The following is an 11,271-nucleotide window of genomic DNA, read 5'->3' on the forward strand; positions in this document are numbered from 1 at the left end:
TATCACATCTTGAAAAGACGGGATAATTCCCTCGGGCATGTCAAGTTCGGATGTTGCCTTTATCCTGCAAACTGCCCACCAATTTAATTTATGCTTCATTTACTCGGATATGGCAGGTAATGAACCTGATCGGCCTATTCGTCTAAGATGAACGGTTCATACTTACTGTATCTCTTTCTGTTATTAATATCCACCATGTTGTATTTTTTGTTACTCACGGTGCCAGAATTTTGCGCTGGGTCGAACCAATCGGATTTAAATAAGACAGTTGTCTTCATTGGAAGCGACGGATAGTCTAGCTAAATTATGTGTGTCAGAACTCCATAAAAGTCATTTTCGCTGTCGACATATTGAATTCCCTTCACGCAGACTCCATTATTCATCGTAAGCTGTTCCTCCCCATACGCTTGAGTCTGAAACTTGAATCCGTTTACACGGTACCCCTTAAATGTTCTAACTGATCTAAGAGGTCCTTTAGTAAGACTAAGAATGAAGGGATTGGTACAGACAGTTGGATTTTGCACCTGTAGCATAAAAGTGTATTATAAATCGGAACTTTTAATTAAAAGAATTGAAATATATTCTGAAAAATACTTACATATTGTTGAAACCAGTAGGCAAAGTCACTCTCGAACTTTACTTCAATTTGCGAGGTGCTGATTTCAGGGTTTCCTCTGCGCAACTCGCCTTCGAAAACCCTTTAGTTAAGAAGAAAACAATAATTAGAAGCTGAATAATCATTGTTAATTACATTGACAACTGTATTAAAGCTTACTCTCTGTAATTTTCAATTTCTGAACAATTCAACAGAACATATATCCAGGCAGCAACAATCTCAGCATCTTCAAGATATCTCTTGCGGCAAGCACCCACTGATTGCCCTTGCGGCTTGAAAATAGATAGTCTGTCAACATCGTCGTCGACTTCAATGTCACAAACTTCATTCCTTTGCGGCCGCTCAAATATCATTGGGTCACCTTCTAAAAAGTAATAAGCTGCAAATTTTGCGGTTTCTTCATTCAAGTATCCATTACTGATGCTTCCTTCCACCCTCCCTTTATTGCGGACTTTTTTTTCAGTTTTCTCAAATATCTGATTCCACATGCCATAGTTAATAAACATTACATGTTAATATACTGATACACAGAATTGAGAAACTTCAGTGATATTACCTTTCAAATGGATACATCCAGTGATACTGAACCGGACCTGCCATCATAGCTTCGTACGAAAGATGTACGGGTAGATGTTCCATTGAGTCAAAAAAGTTGGGGGGAAAAATACGTTCCAGCTTGCATAATATCTTTGGGATTTCCAGCCTCATACGATCTAGATCTTTCTTTGTTAGAGAAGTGGAGGTTAACTCACGAAAGAAGATACTCAGCTCTGTTAAAGGCTCCCACACTTCCTTCGGTAATAGCTCACGGAGAGCGATTGGCAGAAATCTTTGTATAAAAATATGGCAGTCGTGACTTTTCATTCCATGCATTTTCAGACCGACTGTATCGACACATCTGGACAAGTTGGACGCATAGCCATCTGGAAACCTTATTAACTTAATCCACTCAAGTTAAGCTTTTTTCCGTCCCTGTCCAAAGCATACATCGCCTTAGGAAATCTCCCCGTAACCGGGTCTTTTGCTAACTTAGGCCGATCACATATGTCATTCAACTCTTCTCTAGATTTTGCATGGTCTTTTGTTTTCCCGGGAACATTTAGTACAATATTGCAAATGTTGTCGAATACGTTTTTCTCAATGTGCATGACATCGAGATTGTGACGAATGAGATTCGTTTTCCAATACGGAAAATCCCAGAAAATGCTTTTTTTATTCCAACCATAATCTGTCAACTTTGCCGCATTATTTGTCTCAACCCCAATTTTATATGCCTTCATAAACCCCAAACGGTCCACTTCTGCCAACAATTCTTCTTCGGTTTTCGGCTGTCCGAATACTTTATTTAAGCTTTTTCCTTTTTGGAAATCAGTAGTATTACGATGGTACATGTGACCACGAGGCAAGAACTTTCTGTGGCAATTAAACCACGACTTTTTTCTACTCCCTTTAAGCGTGAAAGCATCTGTATTTTCCATGCAGTGTGGGCAAGCCAGTCTCCCAGATGTGCTCCAGCCAGATAACATAGAATAAACGGGAAAATCATTAATCGTCCACATAAGTGCCGCTTTCATTTGGAAATTTTGTCGCCTGTGAACGTCATATGTTTCGACTCCAAATTCCCACAGGTGGTTCAGCTCATCTATCAACGGCTGCAGAAAAATATCCATTTGGTGTTTAGGATTTCGAGGCCCAGGGACAATAACAGTTAAAAACATGAACTCATCTTTCATACACATCCCTGGAGGGAGATAATAGGGTGTCAAAATTACTGGCCATGATGAATAATTCTGCCCGAAGGCCCCAAATGGTTGAAACACATCAGTACACAGGCCTAGTCTGATATTTCAAACTTCTTCTAAAAACTCTGTATGCAATTCACTGAAATGCTTCCATTCCGGGGAGTCTGACGGGTCACACATCTTTCCATCAAACATTTCGTGTTATGCGTGCCACGTCATATGCTTGGTGGTGGCTTTAGAAGCGTACAATCTCTCTAGTCTCGCAGTTATAGGAAAATAAAACATTTTTCTATAAGGGACGTTAACTCGTCTTTTCACAGAATTTCCTTTAGGGGGCGGTTTCCACCATTCGTGATCGCAAATTTTGCATCGCGTTAAATCCGCGTCTGACCCCCAGTAAATCATGCAGTTGCAGAAACAACAATCGATAACTTCAACCGGCAACCCAAGACCTCTAATCATCTTCTTTATTTCGACAAAGTTCTTTGGCATCTTGTTCTCCTATGGGAGCAGCTCTTGTATAAATTCGATCACATCATCTACTAAAGCTACTGACCGACTATGATGACATTTGATGTCCAACATTTTAACAGCTGCAGACAACGGAGAGTGTTTGCTATTACCGGGGCATACAGGTTCTTCGGCTGCACGCATTATATCATAAAAATATTTAGATTCGTTATTCGGTTCCTCCTCCGTGAACACTATTTCTGGACCAGCAGCATCGATAATTATTCTCTGAACGGAGCTGAAGTCGTCTTCCCCCTCATTTTCCATGTCAACGTCATACTCCGGTAACTGTGCAACGGGACGGGGATTTAAAACATTTCCCTCTCCATGAAAAACCCACACTTGATAATCTTCCACAAACCCTTTCTGTAGAATGTGTAGTTTCACCGTTTCGACGTATTGATAACACGTATTTTTACATCTTGTCCTAGGACAGGGGCATTTAATCTCGGGGCCACTCACACGCGCGGGATGGCGTAAAGCGAAATTAACAAACTCCTGCACGCGCTCAGTAAAGCCTGGGTATAACAACCCGCCCTGGAGCCGTCTATACATCCAACTTTGGTCTGTATCCATTTCTGTAGCACGGATAATTAGGAGGGGTTTTCGCTCGGAAATAGCAAAGTCAATGTAATTGACTGCTTTAAAGGTATGGACCTATCCCATTCACAAAACTGACGCCCCTTAACTCGGCAACGATATATGCCTAGCAATGGAGAAAATATTTGGCAGCCTTCCGGCGTCGTTCTCCTTCAATGCGATATTTAGTATATCTGGTGTAATGCTAATTATATATTCCGCGAGAAATAAGAGTTACAGAACATATACTATGCATCCACCCAGAGAACAAACGATGGAAAACAATCGAATATTTTTCTACCGCTACTAGACATGTATAATTTTCGTGATCGAGTTACGGGAGGACCAGTTTTGCGAACTGTACAAACTGTACAATCCTGTGTCGTTCAATCGCTTGAACACACGGGACGGGAACTCTACGGCTAGGTTTACGATTTTATTCGGTGGGAATAAAATCGAGGTCATTTTAGGGTGAAACAACTTATAATAAAATTAAATAGTTATATAAATTAAAATTAAAATAATAACGGTACTTACTTGTTGCAGAGCAGAACCGCAACAAATAAAAAAGAAAGATGAAATGTGGGACAGCTGCAACCAACTGACGGTGTCAAACCTATCACACAATTAGTTTTAGTATTTCAATTTGTTATCATATAATTAATAAATAAAATAATTTTCTGAAAAACATTGGGCAGCACTTCCCCTAAAAAATGAGCATCGCCCATTTTTCAGAAAAGTCCTACAAGTAAATCACAACAATACAACAATACACAATCCAACATATATTTAAGTTAAACGAATAACCTAATTATCAATATAACAATTCAATTTATAATTTAAACAAATAATTAACTTAAATAATTAACTTACTAATTTTCCTAATAAATAAAGATCTACAAATTTAAACTAAAAATTAACCTAAAATTATAATAACAATTAAATTAATAATTCATTTAATTAACTTTTTAACAAATAAACTAACAATTAACCTAAATTTAAATATTTAACCTAATAATAAAAAATATATTTATTAGAGTAACATTTAACCTAAAATATCTATTAAACTAAAAATAAACCTAAAGTTGAACAATTAAATAATTAACCTAATCAAATAATGAGCAATATTAATCTAACAATTAAACTAAAAATTAACCTAAAAATTAATTATTTTAGTTTATTAACAAATTAACCTAAACTAACAAAATGGCCTACATAACCTAACTAAATTTAATTAACTTAAGGAAAAAGGTACAAAAAAACCCTCATAGTTTTCACAAAAGTACAAATCAACCCTTTTACTTTTTTGGGTATAATTAAGCCTTTTTTATTTTCAAATAGAACAAATAACTCCTTTCATCCAACATCATTAGAAACACTCGTTAATGGATTACATGCCTCTCATAATCATATAGGAAAAAACTTGAAAAATAATTTTAATATTTAAAATATTTACCAAAATTTTGAGGGGGTAAGTGTCCCAAAAGTAAACTAAGAGGGTTTATTTGTTCGATTTTAAAATAATAAGGGTTTAATTGTTCAATTTTAAAAACACGGGGATTTAACTGTGCCTAGATAAAGTAAAAGGGCTGATCTGTACTTTTAAGAAAAACTCGAGGGCTTTTTAATACCTTCTGCCTTAACTTATTTTAATAATAAACCTTAATCTAACAATGATTAACCTTAATTTAACAAAATAATTAACAAATTAATTAACCTTAATCTAACAAATTGATTAATTAAAAAAAATTAACTAAATGAATCATACCTCACTGATGACGGAACGGCGCCGGCGACCACAGCAGACGGAGGCGGAAAGGCAGCGGTAGGCGATGGCAGTGGGGGCTGACCGGAGGGGAGAGAAGGAAGCCACCAAAAACGAAGGGGAACGGCGCCGGAAATAAGGGCTGAGCGAAGGGGAACGAAGCCGGAAATAAGGGACCACGGTGGATAAGAGAATCGCCGGTGGAGAGGAGAATCGTCGGTGGAGAAGTTTAATTTCTTCTTTTTTTAACTGCTGCTACTTCAGGAAGGAGAGTGATGTGATCTATTTAGGTTAAACATTAGCGACAGATTTGTACATCTGTCGCTAATGTTTAACCTAAATAAAACGCAGAGTTTCATTTAATAATTTAGCGATGGATTAAACAATTCTGTCGCTAATGGATGGCATGAAACTCTGCGTGTCGATCAGTTCATTATTTGGCGAAGGAATTGTGTCTCCGTCACTAAATTTAGCACAAAAAAGGACCGCCAAGTCTTCCCGCCAACCAATTAGCGACGGAACATAGAATCCGTCGCTAAATTTGGCACCAAAAATCAGTGCCAAGCCTTCCCGCCAAGCTCCCGCCAAATTTGTGACGCAATAGCGACCGATTTTCCGTCGCTAAGTAGTTTCAGCGACAGACTGTGTTTACGTCTCAAAATCCGTCGCAAAATAGATCATTTAGCGACGGATATTTGGTCCGTCGCTAATATCCTGTTTTCTAGTAGTGTGTAAACGTTTGGTTTTGTTTTCTAACGTTTATAAACGTTTCGCTTAAATCGCTAAAATGGGGAAACGTTTGGATTTGCTTCTTAACGTTTGTAAACGTTTAACTTCAATTGCTAAAAAGGTGAAACGTTTGGATTTGTTTCGTAACGTTTGTAAACATTTGGGTTAAATTGCTAAAAATGTGAAAAGTTTTTTTTTGTTCCCTAATGTCTGTAAACATTTGGATTTGTTTCGTAACGTTTGTAAACGTTTGGCTTAAATCGCTAAAAGGCTGAAAAATTTGCATTTGTTTCGTAACGTTTGTAAACTTTTGGCTTAAATCGCTAAAATGGGGAAACATTTGGATTTGTTTTGTAATGTTTGTAAACGTTTGTTTTTGTTTCGAAACGTTTATAAACGTTTGGCTTAAATTGCTAAAATGGGGAAACGTTTGGATTTGTTTTGCAATGTTTGTAAACGTTTGGCTTAAATCGCTAAAAAGGTGAAACGTTGGATTTGTTTTGTAACGTTTGTAAAAGTTTGGGTTAAATCGCTAAAAAGGTGAAACGTTTGGATTTGTTTCGTAGCGTTTATAAATGTTTGGCTTAAATCGCTAAAAAGGTGAAACGTTTGGCTTAAATCGCTAAAAGGGGAAACGTTTGGATTTGTTTTGTAACTTTTGTAAACGTTTGGCTTAAATCGTTAAAAAGGTGAAACGTTTGGATTTGTTTCGTACAATTTATAAATGTTTGGCAAAAATCGCTAAAAAGGTGAAACGTTTGGATTTGTTTTGTAACGTTTGTAAACATTTGGCTTAAATTGCTAAAAAGGTGAAAAGCTTGGATTTGTTTCGGAATGTTTGTAAACGTTCGACTTAAATTGCTAAAAAAGTAAAACGCTTGGATTTGTTTCGTAACGTTTGTAAATGTTTGGCATAAATTGCTAAAAAGTGAAACGCTTGGTTTTGTTTCGTAACGTTTGTAAAGGTTTGGCATAAATCGCTAAAAATGTGAAACAGTTGGATTTGTTTCGTAACGTTTTAATAGTTTGGTTTTGTTTTGTAACGTTTGTAAAAGTTTGGCTTAAATCGTTAAAAATATGAAACGTTTGGATTTGTTTCGAAATGTTTTAAACGTTTCGTTTAGTTTCGTAACGTTTCTAAACGTTTGGGTTAAATCGCTAAAAGGAGATACATTTGGATTTGTTTTGTAACATTTGTAAACGTTTGGCTTAAATTGCTAAAATCGTGAAACTCTTGAATTTGTTTCGTAACGTTTGTAAACGATTGGCTTAAATTACTAAAAAGGTGAAACGCGTGGATTTGTTTCGTACTATTTGTAAACGTTTTGCTTAAATTGCTAAAAAGGTGAAACGCTTGGATTTTTTCCGTAACGTTTGTAAACATTTGGCTTAAATTTCTAAAAAGGTGAAACATTTGGATTTGTTTCCTAATCTTTGTAAACGTTTGGCTTAAATCGCTAAAAAATTGAAACGTTTAGATTTGTTTCTTAACGTTTGTAAACGTTTGGCTTAAATCCTAAAACGGTGAAACGTTTTGATTTGTTTCGTAACATTTGTACACGTTTGGCTTCAATTGCTAATAAGGGGAAACATTTGGATTTGTTTCGTAACGTTTGTAAACGTTTGGCATAAATCGCTAAAAAGAGGAAATGTTTGGATTTGTTTCGTAACATTTTAAACGTTTGGCTTAAATCGCAAAAATGGGGAAACATTTGGATTTGTTTCGTAACGTATGTAAACGTTTGGATTAAATTGCTAAAAAGGTGAAACGCTTGGATTTGTTTCGTAACGTTTGTAAACGTTTGGCTTAAATTGCTAAAAACGTGAAACATTTCGATTTGTTTCATAATCTTTGTACATGTTTGGCTTAAATCGCATAAAAGGTGAAACATTTGGATTTGTTTCGTAACGTTTGTAAACGTTTGGCTAAAATCTCTAAAATGGTGAAATATTTGGATTCAATCGCTAAAAAGGTTAAACATTTGGATTTGTTTCGTAACGTTTGTAAACGTTTGGCATAAATCGCGAAAAAGTTAAAATGTTTGGATTTCTTTCATAGCGTTATAAATGTTTGGCTTAAATAGAATAAATGAGGAAATATTTGGATTTGTTTCGTAACGCTTAGCTTAAATTGATAAAAAGGTGAAATGTTTGGTTTTGTTTCGTAATGTTTGTAAACGTTCGCCTTAAATCACAAAAAAGGCGAAACGTTTGGATTTGTTGCGAAACATTTGTAAAAGTTTGGCTTAAATTGCTAAAAAGGTGAAACGCTGGATTCGTTTTGTAGCGTATGTAAACGTTTCGCTTAAATTGCTAAAAAAGGTTAAACGCTTGGATTTTTTTTAAAACGTCTGTAAACGTTTCGCTTAAATTGCTAAAAAGGTGAAACGCTTGGATTTTTTGCGTAACATTTGTAAACGTTTGTCTTAATTTGCTAAAAAGCTGAAACGCTTGGTTTTGTTTCGTAACGTTTGATAACGTTTGGCTTAAATCGCTAAAATAGTGACACATTTGGATTTTTTTCCGTAACGTTTGTAAACATTTGGCTGCAATCGCTAAAAAGGTGAAACGCTTGGATTTGTTTCATAACGTTTGTAAACGTTTGGCATAAATCGCTAAAAAGGTGAAATGTTTGGATTTGTTTCGTAACGTTTTAAACGTTTGGCTTAAATCGCAAAAATGGGAAAACGATTGGATTTGTTTCGTAACGTTTGGCTTAAATTGCTAAAAAGGTGAAACGCATGGATTTGTTTTGCAACGTTTGAAAACGTTTGGCTTAAATTGCTAAAAAGGTGAAACATTTGGATTTGTTTCCTAATCTTTGTAAACGTTTGGCTCAAATCGCTAAAAAGGGGAAACGTTTGGATTTGTTTCGTAACCTTTGTAAACGTTTGGCTTAAATCGCTAAAATTGTGAAACGTTTGGATTTGTTTCGTAACGTTTGTAAACATTTGGCATAAATCGCTAAAAAGGTGAAATGTTTAGATTTGTTTCGTAACGTTTTAAACGTTTGGCTTAAATCGCATAAATGGGGAAACGTTTGGATTTGTTTCGTAACGTTGGTAAACGTTTGGCTTAAATTGCTAAAAAGGTGAAATGTTTGGTTTTATTTTGTAACGTTTGTAAACGTTCGGCTTAAATCCCTTAAAAAGGGAAACGTTTGGATTTATTTTGTAACGTTTGTGAACGTTTTGCTTAAATTGCTAAAAGGGTGAAACGCTTGGATTTGTTTCGTAACGTTTGTAAACGTTTGGCTTAAATTGCTAAAAAGGTGAAACGCTTGGATCTGTTTCAGAATGTATGTAAACGTTTTGCTTAAATTGGTAAAAAGGTGAAACGCTTGGATTTGTTTCATAACGTTTGTAAACGTTTAGCTTAAATTTCTAAAAAGGTGAAACGCCTTGTTTTGTTTCGTAACGTTTGTAAAGGTTTGGCTTAAATCTCTAAAAATGTGAAACGTTTGGATTTGTTTCATAATGTTTTAAAAGTTTGGTTTTGTTTCATAATGTTTGTAAGCGTTTGGCTTAAATCGCTAAAAAGGTGAAACATTTGGATTCAGTTTCGTAACTTTTGTAAACGTTTGGCTTATATCGCTAAAAAGGTGAAACATTTGGACTTGTTTCGTATCGTTTGTAAATGCTTGGCCTAAATCGCTAAAAAGGTGAAACGTTTGGATTTGTTACGTAATTTTTGTAAACGTTTGGCTTAAATTTCTAAAAAGGTGAAACACTTGGATTTGTTTTGTAACGTTTGTAAACATTTGGCTTAAATTTCTAAAGAGGAGAAACGCTTGGATTTGTTTCGTAAAGTTTATAAATGTTTGGCATAAATTGCTAAAAATGCGAAACGTTTGGATTTATTTCGCACCGTGTATAAACGTTTGGCTTAAATCGCTAAAAAGGTAATACATTTGGATTTGTTTCGTATCGTTTGTCAACTTTTGGCTTAAATTGCTAAAAAGGTGAAACGCTTGGATTTATTTCGTAACATTTGTAAACGTTTTTCTTAAATTGCTAAAAAGGCGAAACGCTTTGATTTGTTTTGTTACGTTTGTAAACGTTTGGCTTATATTACTAAAAAGGTGAAACGCTTAGATTTATTTCGTAACGTTTGTGAACGTTTGGCTTAAATTGTTAAAAATGTGAAACGTTTGGATTTGTTTCGTAAAGTTTGTAAAAGTTTGGCTTCAATCGCTAAAAAGGTGAAACGTTTGGATTTGTTTAGTAACGTTTGTAAACGTTTGGCTTAAATCGCTAAAAAGTGAAACGTTTGGATTTGTTTCGTAACGTTTTAAACGTTTGGCTTAAATTGCTAAAAAGGTGAAACGTTTAGTTTTGTTTCGTAACATTTCTAAACATTCCGCTTATATAGCTAAAAAGGTGAAACGTTTGGATTTGTTTCATAATATTTGTAAACGTTTGGCTTGAATTGCTAAAAAGGTGAAACACTTGGATATGTTTCGTAACGTTTGTAAACGTTTGGCTTATATTGCTAAAAAGGTGAAACATTTGGATTCAGTTTCGTAACTTTTGTAAACGTTTGGCTTAAATCGCTAAAAAGGTGAAACATTTGGAATTGTTTCGTATCGTTTGTAAATGTTTGGCCTAAATCGCTAAAAAGGTGAAACGTTTGGATTTGTTACGTAATTTTTGTAAACGTTTGGCTTAAATTTCTAAAAAGGTGAAACACTTGGATTTGTTTCATAACGTTTGTAAACATTTGGCTTAAATTTCTAAGGAGGAGAAATGCTTAGATGTTTCGTAAAGTTTATAAATGTTTGGCATAAATTGCAAAAAAGGCGAAACTTTTGGATTTATTTCGCACCGTGTATAAACGTTTGGCTTAAATCGCTAAAAAGGTAATACATTTGGATTTGTTTCGTATCGTTTGTCAACTTTTGGCTTAAATTACTAAAAAGGTGAAACGCTTGGATTTATTTCGTAACATTTGTAAACGTTTTTCTTAAATTGCTAAAAAGACGAAACGCTTTGATTTGTTTTGTTACATTTGTAAACGTTTGGCTTATATTACTAAAAAGGTGAAACGCTTAGATTTATTTCGTAACGTTTGTGAACGTTTGGCTTAAATTGCTAAAAATGTGAAACGTTTGGATTTGTTTCGTAAAGTTTGTAAAAGTTTGGCTTCAATCGCTAAAAAGGTGAAACGTTTGGATTTGTTTAGTAACGTTTGTAAACGTTTGGCTTAAATCGCTAAAAAGGGAAACGTTTGGATTTGTTTCGTAACGTTTTAAACGTTTGGCTTAAATTGCTAAAAAGGTGAAACGTTTAGTTTTGTTTCGTAACATTTCTAAACATTCCGCTTATATAGCT

General features: G+C 34.9%; 1 protein-coding gene across 1 annotated transcript; it reads right to left on the reverse strand.

The window, feature by feature from the left end:
- Positions 1 to 299: 299 nt before the first annotated feature.
- Positions 300 to 2,850, reverse strand: LOC126678243 (uncharacterized). Its single transcript, XM_050373145.1, has 6 exons — positions 2,606 to 2,850; positions 1,604 to 2,455; positions 1,205 to 1,514; positions 776 to 1,092; positions 599 to 698; positions 300 to 524 (listed from the first exon to the last, which is right to left on the reverse strand). Exons 1-6 carry the CDS (start codon positions 2,848 to 2,850, stop codon positions 300 to 302), a joined length of 2,049 nt encoding a protein of 682 aa, XP_050229102.1.
- Positions 2,851 to 11,271: the final 8,421 nt, after the last annotated feature.

This window comes from Mercurialis annua, linkage group LG4 (assembly GCF_937616625.2).
Source record: "Mercurialis annua linkage group LG4, ddMerAnnu1.2, whole genome shotgun sequence".
Taxonomy (NCBI): Eukaryota; Viridiplantae; Streptophyta; class Magnoliopsida; order Malpighiales; family Euphorbiaceae; genus Mercurialis; species Mercurialis annua.

Coding starts and splice junctions, on each gene's coding strand:
- LOC126678243 (XM_050373145.1), bottom strand. CDS start 2,850: ATGCCAAAGAACTTTGTCGAAATAAAGAAGATGATTAGAGGTCTTGGG. Junction 1,515..1,603: donor GGGAGATTTCCTAAGGCGAT/GTATGCTTTGGA, acceptor CAACTTGTCCAG/ATGTGTCGATACAGTCGGTC. Junction 1,093..1,204: donor AAGCTATGATGGCAGGTCCG/GTTCAGTATCAC, acceptor ATGTGGAATCAG/ATATTTGAGAAAACTGAAAA.